The following is a 16989-nucleotide window of genomic DNA, read 5'->3' as shown; positions in this document are numbered from 1 at the left end:
AGAAAACACAAAGAAATGGAAAGACATTCTGTGATCATGGATTGGAAGAATCAACATAGATAAAATGGCCTTATTACCCAAAGTAATATACATATTTAATGCAATCCCCATCAAAATCCCAATGGCATTTTTCAAAGAAATAGAACAAAAAATCATCATATTTGTATGTAACCAAAAAAGACCCTGAATAGCAAAAGCAATCCTAAGAAAAAAGAACAATGCAGTAGGTATCACACTCCCTGACTTCAGCTTGTACTACAGGGCAACAGTAATTAAAACAGTATGGTAATGGCAGAAAAACAGACACACAGACCAATGGAATAGTATTGAGAACCCAGAAGTAAACCTATATAAATTTGGACAGATAATTTTTTTTAAAAAAAGCCAAAAACACACAATGGAGAAAAGACAGCCTCTTCAATAAATGGTGCTGGGAGAATTGGAGAGGCATGTGTAAATAATGAAACTAGAATGCTATCTGTCACCATGTACCAAAATTAACTCAAAATGGATCAAAGACCTAAACATAAGACCCGAAACTGTAAACTGCATTAAAGAAAACATAGACACTAAGCTTATAGACTTTGGGTTCAAAGAGCATTTTATGAATTTGACATCAAAGGCAAAATCTAAAATAAATGAATGGGACTATATCAAACTAAAAGGCTTTTGCACAGTGAAATAAACTATCGACAAAGAGGCTACCAAGTGAATTGAAGAAGAGTTTTGCAAACAATGCCTCAGATAAGGGGCTAATATCCAAAATATATAAGGAACTCATATAACTCAACAACAAAAAAACAAACTATTCAATTAGAAAATGGGCAGAGGACCTGAATAGACATTTGTCCAAAGAGGACATGCAGATGGCCAATAGACATATGAAAAATAGCTCAACATCACTAATCATCAGAGAAATGCAAATAAAGACTACAATGAGATATCACCTCACACCAGTTAGGAATGGCTGTCATCAACAAGATAAATAATAGGAAGCGTTGGAGAGGTTGTGGAGAAAAAGGAACCCTCATACACTGTTGGTGGTAATGCAGATTGGTGCAGCCACTATGGAAGGCACTGTGGAGGTTCCTCAAAAATTAAGAATAGAATTACTATATGATCCAGCAATCCCTCTCTTGGCATCTACCCAGAAAATCTGAAAAAAATTCTCCTTAAAGATATATGTGCTCTGATGTTCATTGAAGCTTTATCTACAGTGGCCAAGACATGGAAACAACCAAAGTGTCCTTCCATAGATGATTGGATAAAAATGTTGTGGTATATATACACAATGGAATACTATTCTGCTGTAAAAATAGATGAAATAGTGCCATTTGGGACAACATGGATGGATGTTGCGATTATGATGCTAAGTGAGATAAGTCAGTCTTAAAAAGTCAAGAACCATATGATTTTACTTATATGTGGTTTATAAAACTGAAAACAACAAAAGAAGAAAAACAAATGAAGAAACAAAACTCATAGATACAGACAATAGTTTAGTGGTTACCAGAGGGTAAATGGGGAGGGGAGTGGTAGATGAGGTTAAAAAGGATCAAATATATGGTGGTGGAAAGAGTTTTACTCTGGGTGGTGAACACAAAATATGATATATAGTTTACGTATTACAGAATTGTACACGTGGAATCTATGTAAGTTTGCTAACAATTTCACCCCAATAAAATTTAAGTAGAAAAAAAAAGAAAGAAAAACACACCTTCTTCTATCTTGTCTCTTTAATGGTTTAGAATTGAACCTGGAATAAAGGAATTGTCTTGTTTCATATATTTGAACACCTTCCTCTATACTGCCATGGCACCTTGTGCTTGCTGTTTTCACAGCACTTACCACGTTGCATTGACATTGACAGTGAGTGAATATATCTGCTCTTCCTCTAAACTTTAAATGCATTGAAAGCAGCAACTATTTTGTTTCTTTATTCCCTGGTTCCTAGTAGAGTCTGTCATAAAGCAGATGGTCAGATGTTTGTTAAAGAAAGAAAAGTTTCAGGGGCCGGCCGAGTGGCGCGATGGTTAAGAACTGGCTTGGGATGCCAGAGGGCCCCGGTTTGGATCCCACATATGAGGGCCAGTGACACTGCCCTCCACAGCTAAGATGCTGAACAACAGCACAACCTGGAGTTGGGCTGCCGTGCGGCGATGGCATAAGCTGCAGCCCCTGTGGCAGTGGGTTGCCATGGGCTACTGTATGTAGCCAGCAGCCAGCGTGACTAGCCAGCAGCCACAGTGAGTGGCCATCCAGAAGCCGTTGACTGATCTGCCTTGCCTGGGAAGAGTGCAATGATGGTGCCAACTTGGGCCAGTGAAGCAACGTCCTCCACAACTAGACTGAAGAACAAAACGACAGTAACTTGTCTGTTCCCCTTCCCCCAATTCCCCAATAAAAATCTTAAAAAAAAAAAGAAATAAAAATTTCAAGTCAAATGGCAAGGAAGTTATTTTTCCATTAGGCAAACGATATACAGGCATACCTCATTTTATTGTGCTTCACTTTACTGTTATTCACAATTATGTTCTTTTTAAGATTTTTATTTAAAATATAGCTAATCTACAACATTATATCAGTTTCAGGTGTACATCATAGTTGTTCAACATTTATATACCTAAACAAGTCATCACCATTAGTCCAGAAACCATGTGACACTGTACTATGCTATCACAATATTATTTTATTTTATTATTAGTTTCAGGTGTACAAAACAATGTGATGATCAGACACTTATACCCTTCAAAAAGTGATAACCCCACCAATTCTACTATCCATCTGATGTCATACATAGCTACTACATATACTATCAAAATATTATTGATTATATTCACCATGCTGTACATTACATCCCCATTACTTTCTTGTTTTATATCTGGAAATTTGAACCTCTTATTCCCTCTCACCTTTTCCCCACTTTGTTTAATTTTTCCATTACAGAATGTTAATTTGCTATTACTTTATATTAATTTCAAATGTACATCATAGTAGTTAGACATTTGTATAATTTAAGAAGTGATCCGCCTGACTAGTCTAGCACTCAAGCAGCATTATACATAGTTATTACCATATTATTGACTAATTCCTTATGCTTTACTTTACATCCCCATGACTATTTTGTAACTACCAATTTGTATTTCTTAATCCCTTCACCTTTTTTACCCTGTCCCCCAACTCCCCTCCCATCTATCACCCTGATAAATTCAATACCCCTCTGAAACTATACATAGTTATTACAATATTATTGACTATATTACATATGCTATGCCCTACATCTCCATGACTACTTTGTAACAACCAGTTTGTATTTCTTAATCTTTTTCTGTTTTTCACCCACCCTCTGGTAGCCATCTGGTAGCCATCTGGTAGCCATCAAAATGTTCTCTGCATGTATGAGTGTGTTTATGTTTTGTTTGGTTGTTTATTTTGTTATTTTGATTCTACTTATGAGTGAAATTATATTGCATCTGTCTGACCCTCCATTCAGTATAATACCCTCAAGGTCCAACCATGCCATTACACATGGCAACAACTCATTCCCTTCCATGTCCAAGCAAAATTATATTATATACAAGGTATGACAATTAAGTTCGAGAACTTGTTGCAATAATGTTGCTAACTTTTTTTATATCAGAGGGATTATTCCTTATGAATTTGTACCAACTGGACAAACAGTTAACCAAGTTTACTATTTAGAAGTGCTTAAAAGGCTTCGTGAAAAAGTTAGATGACCTGAAACTTTTGTTAGCAATTCATGGCTCTTGCAACATGACAATGCACCAGCTCACACGTCACTATCTGTGAGGGAGTTTTTAACCAGTAAATAAATAACTGTATTGGAGCACCCTCCCTACACACCTGATCTGGCCCCCAATGACTTCTTTCTTTACCTGAAGATAAAGGAAATATTGAAAGAAACACATATTTATGACATTCAGGACATCAAGTGTAATATGACAACAGCTCTGATGGCCATTCCAGAAAAAGAGTTCCAAAATTGATTTGCAGGGTGGACTAGGTGCTGGCGCCCATGCATAACTTCCCAAGGGGAGTACTTCAAAGGTGACCATAGTGATATTCAGCAATGAAGTATGTAACACTTTTTCTAGCATGAGTTTGCACACTTTGTTGTCAGACCTCATAACCTTTGCCATTTTTATTATATTGTGTCTTGGTTTGGGCTTGTTTGGGTTCATATTGTTTGGGACTTTCTGCACTTCCTGGGATTGTATGTCTATTTCATTTGCCAGATTAGGAAAGTTTTCACTCATTTTTTTCTTCAAATAGTCTCTCAATCCCTTGGTTTTTCTCTTCTCTTTCTGGTACCTCTATGATGTGAATGTTGTTACACTTGATACTGTCCCAGATGTTTCTTAAGCTATCCTCATTTTTAATATTATTTTTTTCCTTTTGCTGTTCTGATGGGGTGTTTTCTGCTACCTTAGCTTCCAAATTGCTGATTCAATACTCTGCTACATCTAGTCTGTTTGTGATTCCTTCTAGTGCATGCTTCATGTCAGTTATTGTATTCTTCACTTCTGATTGGTGCTGCTTCATGTTTTTTATGCATTTTTTTTATGTTTGCTATCTCTTTGTTGAAGTTCTCACTAAGTTCCACAATCATCCTTATAACCAGTATTTTCAACTCCATTTTGTTTAATTCTTTTTCTGGAGTTTTCTCCAGTTCCTTCATTTGGGATGTTTGTTTTTGTTTCCTCGTTTTGGCTGCATCTCTGTATTTGTTTCTATGTGGTAGGTAGATCTACTATGTCTCCCAGTCTTGCCTGGTAGCTTTATGCAGTAAGTGCCCTGTGGGACCCAGTGGCACAGTCTCCCTGGTCACCTTTGTTGGGTGCTCCAGTAGTGTCACTGTTTTGTTTCTTTGTCTTGTTATATTTGAGCCTTAAGTGCTTTGGGTACATCATTGGGTGGGATTAACACTTAGGGTGACTAGCTGTGGGGTATGGCCATATCCACGGCTTATGGTCTCTATGCAGGGAGCTTACCATATGGAGTGAGATTTACCCCAGGGCTCTTGTGCCTGTTGAGACTGCTCTTTAGGTGTGCCACTTTTGGGGTAATGAGGTGGTGCTCTGCACTGGTCTGAAGTTTAGCTCCAAGTATGTTGGTACTGGGGCCTCTTGAGAGGTGCTGTGGTGCAGACCCAGGTCAGTCACTGCCTGTGACCTGCCAAGGACTACGTGGTAGAAGCCACAAAGAAATCCATGGCTGCTTGCTGCCTGAGCTGGGCATGGAGACCTATGAGAGAGACCACACTGTGAAGAGTACTGGGTCTGCGGTAGCTCTAAAAAAATCCAGGACATTCTGAGACCTGCTGCCAGGTCCTCTGATGTTCAGCTGGTGATAAAGCCTCATGTGGTACAGAGTTGGGTGTGACGGGATCTAAGTAAGTCACCAGAGTGGAGCAAGTGGAGCTCACCAGATCAATTCAGATTCAGATTTGGCCAGGGGCATGAGGGAGGGCTCAACACAAGAAAGAAGACACCCCCTTCTGGCTGCAAGGGAGGAGTTTTTGTCCCTCCAGTCCTCTCCCTGCAGCCACACAACTCAGTCTTTCCCCCTATGACTCTGACGTCCCCCATGTCACTGTCCCTCCACTGGAGCACAGGGTGAATGACCGCTAGTGAGTCTGTGTGGTTTCTCACAGCCTTCCATCCCACCCAGAAGGTCAGAATCTCCACTGTTTTTCACAGGCAGATGTTGTAAGGACTCCTCTTCCCAGTACCAGCACTCCTGGCTGGGGAGCCTAAGGTAAGGCTGTGGTCCCTTGCTCCTCTGTAGGAAATCTCAGTGGCTTAGATATCCTTCCCAATTTTCATCTGCCACATGGAACATTGGGGCCATCCCATTTCGTGTCTCTGCCCCTCTTACCACTCTTGACATGGCTTCTTCTTTATACCCTTAGTTATTAAACTTCTAGACAGCTAGATTTCAGATGGTTCTCTGCGTTGATTATTTTATAATTTAGTTATAATTTTGATGTTTGCACTGGATGAGCAAGCACAGCATTTATCTACTCTGCCATCTTGGATCCCTTCTCCCACAAATGTGTTTTTTTACAAATTGAAGGCAAGACCCTCCACAAGCTAAAAGATTACAACTCGCTATATTGCAATACTCGCTTTATTGTGGTAGTCTGGTACCAGATCCACAATATCTCTGAGGTATGTCTGTAGTATCTTGGTTTCATTACCTTTAAGGGATTAGCAGTTTCCTTCCAATGAATCAGGGTGATTTATGTTGCTATTTTTTTTATTTGCAAGGTATCAAATTAGCAAGTATGAAGCTCAGTGTATGGTATAGATCCCCTCTCCAAACTCAGCTGGCCAACATTTCTTTCTGCTTACACAAATGCCCTTATCCAAAGCCTGAAATAAACAGAGACTTCATTAAGAGAAGTCCTATTTTCACTTTTTTATTATAAATCTTAAAACTTCATATTTTCCTGCTGCCTCAACATCCCTGCCAACAGGCTGTAAGCACCCCACCAAGGTGACCAGGTTTACCCTTCTACAAGATGCCCTTCTTGCCTTCCCCTCACTACAACCTAATGACATTCAAATGCACCAATAAAATTATCTCCTGCCTTTTGCTTGTGTACTCTATCCTGACCCCCAATAAAGGCAGTTGACCATGGGTCTCTCTCTCTCTCTCTCTCTCTCTCTCTCTCTCTCTCTCTCTCTCTCTCTCTCTTTCTCTCTCTCTCTCTCATCTCCACCTGCTTGGTTGAGCCCTCTCACTTAGTTTTCCCCCTTCATGGCATATGGTAACTCTGCTTTCTCTAAAACCTGTAAATATAATCAAATTTGTTTTCCTGCACCTCTCCTGTGTCCCCTCTTGTAGTCTGGCTAACCATCTCATGAAAGAATACAAAACAACTTCTCAATAAGAACCCAAATTAGTTATTTTATTGCTACTTAAAGTGTATCATAGAGCTCATTTGAAAGTGCAAACCATGGTCCTAAGACTATCAGGTAATCCTGAGTTCATCAGGAATACCTCTTAACTACAGAGGGAGAGCTAGATTTGGGGCTTCATTGGCAACTTCTGGTGGCTATGATGCTGCTAGTAAAATTTCTAGCTCCTCATTGGGAAACAAAAGATGAAGTTCAAAAAGTTGCTCACTGCTTTCTTGGGTAAAGGATCAATTGTTAAAGAATTTGCATGTATTATACAGGCTTTTCAACCAACAGCAATATGCCTACTCTGCCACTATGTCCCTGATGGCTTAGATGGAATTAGTCCAATTCCGCCAAGTGTTGTCACTGACAGATAAAAGTTGAAAGAGTGGCAGGCAGCAAATAAATGAAAGGAAAAAGGTAGTTGGCAGGGGAGTCTAATAACAGAAGGGATGGGTGTCATTTACAATGATGAATTCAAATGGGGATTTTCAAGTGCAAAGGCACTGAAAATCCTTTCTTTCTCTTATCTTTTGTTACTGACCCACCCCATTACTTTTCAAGCCAAATGACAGTGAAGAAGGCCACAATCTCTCTGTCTACCTCTTCTCATGGCTGGCCAAACATGGATGGGGACCTAGATTCCTTCGGGAGCCATCTGCCTCCTTCCAAAATGTATTGTCCACCCATCTGAAATCAAAACTGAAACTCCCTATTGAAATTATTCCTTTGGGTCAAAGCATCAACGTTTCCTATTAAAATGCAACTATGTTATCTAAAAAGAGGAACATTTAGTGCCTCTAAATGTGTCATTTTTAATATCAATTTGTCACTGCGTGTCATTAGAACCTTAGTAAAAATCATCTACCAGATTCTCTCCTGTCTCCTAGTGCTCTTGAGGAGTTATGATGGAACGATGTCGATGTGAAACACTGGCAAAGACTTGGTAGCAGAGTCTGAGGTTTGGGAGATAGTGGAGAAAGGGGAGGATGACAGCATGAGGAGCTTAGAGGGGAGAGAAGGGCACTTTTAAAAATTGAGAAAGAGGAACGGGAGTTTGGAAATTAACATTTATTGATTCTTCTGTTAGTTAGGCACTGAATTAGATGCTTTCACATCTACTATTTTATTTAATCCTTATTTAATCCACAATCACTTTATAGGGAAAGAAATATTAATACTCCCATTTTGCAGATGTGAAAACTGGGGTTCAGGTTAAGAAAGTCACTCAAGGTCACACACTGCCTATATGTAATAGAATATGTGATAGAATATAGACTTGAACCTGGACCTGCTTCCTAAGCCTCTGTTTCTGAATCATGCTATCTCACTCCTCACGTTTGTCAAGGGGTGGCCAACCTAATTTTTGCTACCTCCTTTGCCCCAATGCTCCAACCACTTGCAAGTTCAGTCTCCTATGACTCTCAGGTTTCCCCCTCACTTCTAGCCATGGACTAGCAAATGAAAACAAAATATTTTCATGGGTGGTGATGTAGGAATATATTTTGCATTATCAAATGGATAGAAAATTAGGAAGAGCCTAGAACCATTTTTCTGATTGCCTAAGTGCTTGGAAACTTTCTGCTATAGGCTCCAACCTATGTCATGCCCAATCCAAAGTTCTGGAGTAATTGGTGTACCAATTGGGCCCCTGGGCCCTGCCCCATATTACCTGCCTCATGTGTACCAACTTGCTGTACACTGGCAGCAGATTACTTTTCCAGTTAGACCAGGAGGAGAAGATATGAAAATAATAGCTGGTGTACGGAGGGATAAAACCTGTCTCTTCCAGAGTAGCTGGTGTTGGAGTGAAAGACTTGGAAGATAAAGAGGCTGCTTTTTTCTCACCACTGGAGAAAGGGGCTAGGAAGAAGAGTTTATAGTCCAAAAGGTTCATCCCCAAGATGTTATAGAGGGGACCACTCCCCAGTGAGATCCAGCTGCACTTTCTGACTTGGAAGATTCTTTCCTCCCCTAGCGCTGAGAGTAAACGAAGAGTGGCAGAGAATGAATTGATAACCTTTTGGGGTCATCAGTCAGGGGCCTAAGCTACCATGTCCATAGGCAATACCAAGAAAACAAGGCAGCTAAAGATAGTTTCTTCCAACCTTAGCTTTCAATTTCCACCTCATCTCAGCTCATTCTCACATCTCTCTCCTCCTTCGTAGGTGGGACCCTGCATCCTTTTCATTAACCTTTTAGTTACCACGTCCAGGCACATAATTTTCTACCTCCTCCAATGCAGTAAGCCCCACACTGCTCATCACTGGCCTCTGCACTTTGGAAGGGGTGGTACTCGTCTCCCGGAGCTGTCGGGGTTGGGGAGTTGTTCACTGGCCCTCAGATCTCTGCTGTAAAAACCGAGCGTCAGGGACCAGGCATGCGCAGCATCTTTGGGCGCATTGTGATGGGAACTGCTTCTTAGTCTTCTCCTAGTCCCTACAAAGACTCCTGAGTAACCACTAACCGCCCCCGCCCCAGACCCCCTTCTTTAAGACGGACATACAAATGCAGAGACAATGCAGCTTCTCCCTTCCTTCCTTCCTTCCTTCCTTCCTTCCTTTCTTTTTTTTTTCTTTCCTTCTTTCTTTTCTTTTTTTAAAGGGCCGGTTGCAGCTTCAAAGGCTGGTCCACGTGAGGACTACTGTATTTCTATTAATGCCATCTTCGTTGTTGACAAACACCAGCGCCGCGCCTCTGAGGCTTTGCAGTTGGGGGCTGCAGTTTGCAGTAGAACTAAGCGGTGTGCGGCTTTAATTCCACGTCAGATCAACTTTGATCAATATCCCCCTACCCGCCCAATTGGAAGAGCCCAATTCACAGGCGCTGAGCCTTTTCGATCTTTCTTTTTTCCCCCTCTTTAGATCCACCATCTTCTGGAGGAGAAAAGTCTCGGATTTTCTTTATAATTTTATTTCTCGCTCTCTCCCCCTCTTCCTCTCTCTCTCTCTCTCTCTCTCTCTCTCTCTCTCTCTCTCGCTCGCTCGCTCGCTCGCTCTCGCTCTCGCTCTCGCTCTGTGATAGGGAGAGAGATCGCTTTGGCGAATCGAGCCTGCAGCCAGTGAACCCGCCTTCCAGATTGGTGTGAAGACAGAAGTGAGGTGGGGGGCAGGGTTGGGGTGTGAAAGCGCCTGGGAGCCAGAGGGAGGAGAGAGAGAGAGAGAGAGACAGAGAGAGAGAGAGAGAGAGAGAGAGAGAGAGAGAGAGAGAAGAGGTGGAGGAGGAAGACTAGTGTAGTGTGGAAAGGAAGAGTGAGGGAGAACAAGTTGAAGGGAGGGGGTGTTAGAGCCAGCAAATTCCTTTTCTTTTTCTATTATTATTTTGACGAGTCCCGAGTTGTGCCCATGCTCTTGTCAGCTTCCTTTTAGGCATAGCATGGCCAGGCAGAAGAAAATGGGACAAAGCGTGCTCCGGGCGGTCTTCTTTTTAGTCCTGGGGCTTTTGGGTCATTCTCACGGAGGATTCCCCAACACCATCAGCATAGGTAAGCTTGAGCTAGCGAGCCCTGTCGGGCCAGACTCTCCTGCATCCTAGATCACTGCCCTGGCGTGGCTGCTGCGGCCGCGGTCCCTGTCCTGCATGGCCTGGGGAAGGGACTGAGGACCGGAACCTTGCAGGAATCGTGGGGGTTTGAGCTCCAAAGAGCTAGCCGGTCTGGGGAGCATCAGGCACAAGAGAGGGGTCTCCTGGGGCTGGAGAGGGGAGTGGACTGCGGGTTTTCCAAGATGAGGGGATCAGTGGAGGCATGCAGGGGGCTGGGAGGCTGCAAAGGGGCGAAGAGTCGTGGCTTTTCCGCTTGCTGCTCTGGACTTTGCCATGGCGTGTGTGCCGCCGCTGGAAGTTGTCCCAGGGTGATCCTGCCTGTCTGGCCGCGCCAGGGCGCATAACCCGGCCCGGTGCGCCCTGTCCCGCGTTTCTGATTCCCCGGAGACAGGCTAGTGCTGGGGGAGGTGGAAACCCACTCTGGTTCGCCCAGACTCTGGCATCAACCGGAGTCGGGGTGGGTAGCGGATGAAGTAGGAGGCTGGGGAGAGACAAGGAGCTGAGCCAGGAAGCGGTGAAGTCACGCAGACCACGAATTCATGAATTGCCGCTGTGTCTGTCTGAAGCCCGGCTCCCTGGCGCTGAGAGGGAGTTCTTTCAGCTTCTTTCTGTATTTACAAGTCGAGAAGTTAGAACTGTTTTGCCATTACTGAACCAAATCCCTGTATTGTCATGTCGGGGGTGGGGAGTTGGCTATGGGGAACAGGATGGGGCAGCAGGGATAATGAACTTGTTTTTCTTCCCAACCTTTCCTTTTGTGCCAGGAAAAGATGAACCAGCTTGTAGAAATGTGAGTCGGTAGTGGGGGCAGTGGAGAGGAAGCTATTGCCTGAGAAAGAGCCAAGTCCCACTCTTGGTTCCGTTGTTCTACTCCAAAGCAGCCCCCTCTTCCCTCTTTCCCCTTCTCTCCAGCCTCTCCTCTCCTTCAATCTAGAGGAAAATCAGGTTTCTCTTGGCCAGAATCTGAGTTCACAAGAGTCTTGAAAGACACACAGGTTGAAAATCAATCATAATTTCACACTGTACCATTGAGAGATATCTCGTATCTGCAGTGCTCCCCAATTTCTAACCCGTCCTGGGGGGACGCAAGCCAAATCTCGGTTCCCTTTGCTTATAGGTGGACTTTTCATGAGAAACACGGTGCAGGAGCACAGCGCTTTCCGCTTTGCCGTGCAGTTATACAACACCAACCAGAACACCACTGAGAAGCCCTTCCATTTGAATTACCACGTAGATCACTTGGATTCCTCCAATAGTTTTTCTGTGACTAATGCTTGTAAGTAGATCTGCTTTTCCTCCCTTTGGGATCTTGGGGACCTCATTTGCATTTTGCTTGTGGGGCTTGGGGGTCTGCATATGTGCGGGGGAGGGGTGATTGCCTCAGTAAACATTGTAGAGGCTCTAGTCAATCCAGGTTTCATGCGGCATAAATCAACTCGGGAGGATCCTGCTGTGGGAGGGACTTCAGGCATTGCACAAAACTCTGTCGTGAATAATGTTTGATGCAAAAGTTTCATTTTCCTCCCTGCTAAACTGGCATTCCCTCCCCCACACCTTTTTTTTGGCTGAAAAAAAGGAAAGAAAAAAGTCGCATGATTGTTCAGGGAAATTTCTTCAGATGGGATTAAAATAAAAGAAGCCTCTTGATTGAGTCAATTTAGGATGTACATTATTGGACTGTTAAATCTAGTGCCTAGCTGTAGAAATGAGCTGAATTTGACAATTGCCTAATAGATAAGAGCGAAGTATGAAAAATTCTGCAAACAAGTGACCTTGAAGGACAGCTCAGGCTGGGCTCCCTGGCCTCTTTCTGTCCTAGAATATCACCTTTCTTACTGAGAGAGCTCTGATAGGAACTGATAAGACTACTAAACTGATTACAAGTGATCAGTGCTAGGCAAACTGAAAGGAAGGGAGAAGACAGTGCTTAGGTAACTGTTTGGAAAGCTGTTTTTGTTTTGTCTCCCCTAGTGTTGTTCACCCCATCATTGTTAAGGACAATATGCTCTTAATTCAGAGCAAAAGATGGAGGGGGAAGGCTTGCAGCAGGGAAACTGAATATCAAAAAGGAGGAATTTCATCAGTCCCAAAGCCATTTCTGAAATACCTAGTTGTGCCCCAGTGATGGTTCCTCTGGAAAGGGGACATTTTGAGAAGTAAAACCACAGGAACACAAATGACAGCCTGTTGGACACAGGTTTTTCTTGAATGGAATGTTTTATGAGGAAGACCAACAGTTCTTCATCTAAGCTTATTTCACTAAAAGTTTTCACAACAGTGAGGCCAATAATGGCATAAATATGTTTTGCTTTTATGGCCTATATAGTTTGCAATTTTCATTTTCTGACTTTCATTCAGGGAAGAAATTTATGTTCGGTTGTGTGAAATTTTATATAATAATTTCTTGAAGTTCTTCTGCCTCAAACATTTCCAAAAACTGTTGAAAGGGTCTCCAAAGGCACAGGTTCTTTGGATTTGAAGACATAGGTCAAGGATATGGGGGTGAAGTACTTTGCAAGAAATGTGATTTTCACCTTTAAGAAAATTTTAGCTGAAGGTAAAGATCCTTATATGAACATGTGCTGAGATACTCTGTATTTGACATTCTTTGCCTTTCTGACAATGACAAAAATAGGAACTTATTAATTCCAGCTAAGAGTAAAAGTTACAAAATGTCTGTCTATACTTTGCATCTTATTTCAGTAATCCCAGCCTGTCTCTATAGCACTTACAACACACAGCTGACTCTTAACCTTGCAGCTCTGCGTTCTTGTCAAGGGGGCTGATGCTCAGATGCAGCTTTCTAAGTATCAATTAGAATAGATTTAAGACCAAATGTATGAAATTACCAGGATTTATTGTTGTTAATTACAAATAATATTTCAACTGACTTTAGTGTTGAAATATTTAGTGACTTCATCTTTCCTCTGATGAGGACTGGAATAAGAGTGCCAATTGACTTCTCAGAAATGATTGATTTCCAAGGTTTTTAGTTCTGTATTTTATGGTCAAATAAAATTGACTCCCACCAGCTCAGGGCCACTGGAACCCTACTCAAGGAGCAATCAGGAAATGATCATTGCCATATGAAAAGCTCAGGTTTGAGAACAGGCAGTAAGTTATCCATTTGATGTTGTGTTGCCTTAATGCCTTACCCGTCAAGGCAATAGAAAGAACAACCATGCAAAGAAAACAAATTGATCCCCTCACACTCACACACACCTTAATTCCACAGCACCTCCACTAGCAAGTTTATAAGGCTGGGTTATGGTTTGGGGCTTGAAAATGTGGGAAAAGAGGTGTGGCTCACTGAGCATCAAGAAAGACAAAAAAAAGGTGACCTTGCCTTTAATTATGCCAAATACACTTACATGCACACACTGACACACACAGGAGAAATATCTAGAAACCAGTGATGTGTACCCAGTTGCCTGTTGCATTCTCAGGCTTTACAGCTCAGAAGACAGAGGAAGAAAACTGTCATCTTTTGTGGTCCTGGAAACAGTCTTCTCTGAATGTCACAATCATTGAATGGGGGCCTAATCTCAAAGCTGTCTCTGGGCAGCTTCTGCCAAGAAGCTTAGTATGAAAAGATGACTAGTTTCTGGATGCAGAAAACAATCATTTCACAGGGCCAGGAAAGCCCTGGAAGTGTATCTCATTTCTCCCCTGGACTTAATTATTCTTTTTATTATGGAAGTGAAGATCACATATCTGATGTCAGCAACAATACTAGTTCAGTACTGGAGCCTAGCAGGTGATCCCAGGTTCTATTTTTCCAATAGATTGCACTATTGTGCAGAGAAAAAGACCCCTGGATCCTCTGGCATGCCTCTCCCTGGAGACATAGGGATAATTTAAAAAAACAGAGAAGTCCAAATCTGGACACCTATGTCTCATATCTGTTTCAATATGGAATAGGATAGCAAAAATTAAAGAAACTTCCCCCTGCTCCTATTCAGAATTTCTAGTTTCAGTTTCCCCTAAAACTAGAATTGGTTTCTTCCCATGATCTTTCTGCACCATCAATCCTGAGGCAGCACAAACTTTTGATGTTATACTTATGCAGGTAAACAAATACCCAAAAAATAAATAAAAGATAATGCCTTCCTTGTGTCCCTGATCTCTGTTCTTCCTCTGCATCTTTTCCCCCAGTGTATACAGAAGGTTTCCTTGCAATGAATCCCAGGCATCAGCTATTTAAAGACTCATCTTCACCAGTAACCAATATTTTTTTTGCATACCCCCCAAGAGGTTTGCTAAAGAGAGACTCAAACTTCATTCTGTGTCTTAAGAGGCCACTCTGGCTTTGAAAGGTAGTTCATTTGGGATCTCAGCTCAAAGGTGAATTGAAGTTTACCAAGGAGACTTATCTGATTTGGAACACATGTTCCCATTTCACAGGGATTAACTGAGTTTGCTGCCTTCCTTTTCAATTTAGCTAGATAATACCAGAAGAAAGGATGGTGTGAATATTATGATTTCAGAAGACATACATTCATAACCACACACAGGCACTCATATACACATAATCAGTATATACTCATATACACACAATCAGTATATATGATAAGAAATGTGCATACATTTAAAATTACATGTCTGTTCTTTGAAAAACAGAGTTAATCGTTTTAGGGCTTTGGAAGATGTGGAAACACCTAGGGACTGCTAGATACTATTGGTGTGGCTTCACTGCCCTGTTTCCTCAGGAAATGCCTCCAATTCCCTTGAAGTCCCCTCCTGTGTCTTGCTGCTGTGCACTTGTAGTGCACTGCACACTACATCGCCCCAGCCTCTGCAGTGTCAGCTCATTAGCACACAGATCTCATATTCCCTCTCTGCACTGTCATTGCAAAAATTGCTGTTGTACACCTTTACAGCCAACAAATGTGCTCGTGGATTACGCACTGTTTGCAAGAAGCAGGGAAAAGGCAAATGTAACCTTAAAGGTTATTCGCCATGGAATTGTGCTCTAAATGCATTGGCTTAAATAAAAATCTGTTGATAGAGGCTCAAGTGATGGTGGGACTGAGAATGGGACTTAGGATTACAGGCTCTAATGGAGCCCAATGCAAAATCACTTTTGCTGACTAAATCTAACTCATCAGCTGCAAATTTTTATTCCATTAATTTTTTTTGAGCCACTTGAAATATACCTGCTAATTGAGAGCACACTGCTTTTATAACTGAGCACATTTTGTTACTAAGTGTACTGAGATATGCTTCCACTCTCTTGCCCATAGAGTCACAATCTAATTATAATTTTTTTAATTGCCAGGATCCATTTAACTGTTTAAGCCCATTTGGAAAGGAAATGTCTCTCCTGATCCTTTTCTCTGCTCTTTGGTGGGTTTTGTTTTGTTTCATGTTTGTCCTTTTCATTTAATATTTGGAACCAAGGTGAAGACGTGCAGTATCATGGCTCCTGCCCTCAAACAGATCTTTACATATTAACCAATGTGGACTCCTCCAGCTCCACACCCACCAACCTTCCCCTTCTTTGTGTCCTTGCTGCTCCCCCTCTCCTCTCTGTCTGCTGACCAGTTTTCAATAAGTTCCCTGGCTTAACTCACTTCTCAGCCCCTCTGGCCAGCTGACTTAGTCCACTGAAGCAGAAAGAGGCCGCCTTAGTGTTACCAGTCAAAGATTTAAGTCCCCTCCTCACAGGGTTTGTTATGGGTTTTTTTCCATCTATTTTTTATGTGGAGAGGAGGGAGGAAGTTGACGCTGTACATTTGGGCCATAAAAATAGACGACAATCAGCAGGCTGTAAAGGTGAGCTTTGAGCAATGTGTATACCTCCCCTATAAGGCACCTTCCTGTTGATCTTCTAAGGGGGATGGGGAAGACAGGAAGGGTTTGAGGGGAAGGAACAAAGAAAACTATCTTGTTCTCTATGCTTACTGCAAAATAAGCCACATTTCTTTTCATCTCAGCAATTTTAACTTCTTTTCTTAAGATGAAACTAGTTCTCTACATTCCCCACTTCTGCCTCCATCAGAGGTTGTTTTTTAGTGCTGCATTTCCCTCCCTACCCCCCAGGATTGAATGAGAATAGTAGGGGCTGGTTGAGATTTTTATTATATATTTTTGGCTTTGATACATTTTTAATTATATTATTATGGATAGTCAGAGGTGATTAAAAAAATAAATGAAGCTGCCAAGGCATCGTTATTAGTCTTCCTTTGTGGATAACAGATTTGTCATTTTACACAATGGACTAAAGGATTAAAATGATGTATGAATTTTAAGAGAGGGCCAGAATTTTAGAAGATAGAATTTCTAACTTTGAGGGAGAGGAATAACATGCTTATTTAGATGATTTAATTTTAAACTTCTTTGATTGTAAATACGTTTGAAGGAACTTTCATAGGCTTTCTTTCTATCTTCTCAGAAGGTCAGGAAATTTATCTGCATACTTTACCTGTTTCATTAAAAAAAATCAAGCTTCGACTTTCTTCCTTTGGCTTTGATACTTTGGGTCTAATTCGATAAATGTCCACAGGAGGGTGGAATTAAA

The 16989-nt window shown here is 41.8% G+C and overlaps 1 protein-coding gene across 7 annotated transcripts in view; it reads left to right on the top strand.

Annotated features, from left to right (window-relative positions):
- Positions 1-9921: 9921 nt before the first annotated feature.
- The window catches only part of GRIA3 (glutamate ionotropic receptor AMPA type subunit 3), a 483327-nt gene continuing 476259 nt past the window's right edge, over positions 9922-16989 (top strand). For 5 of the 7 annotated variants that reach the window (XM_019657923.1, XM_019657920.1, XM_019657926.1 and 2 more), the window contains exons 1-2: positions 10084-10410; positions 11587-11745. In XM_019657923.1, coding sequence (XP_019513468.1) covers positions 10302-10410; positions 11587-11745 — 268 coding nt within the window. In that variant the 5' untranslated portion in view covers positions 10084-10301. Of the gene's footprint in view, positions 10028-10083; positions 10411-11586; positions 11746-16989 lie in introns of those variants that run through there. The other 2 variants (XM_019657922.1, XM_019657921.1) reach the window with 2 other exon arrangements.

The sequence above is a fragment of the Hipposideros armiger genome, unplaced genomic scaffold, assembly GCF_001890085.2.
Source record: "Hipposideros armiger isolate ML-2016 unplaced genomic scaffold, ASM189008v1 scaffold_281, whole genome shotgun sequence".
NCBI lineage: Eukaryota > Metazoa > Chordata > Mammalia > Chiroptera > Hipposideridae > Hipposideros > Hipposideros armiger.
Note: the sequence above shows the minus strand (reverse complement) of the source record. Positions and strands in the feature narration are given on the sequence as shown.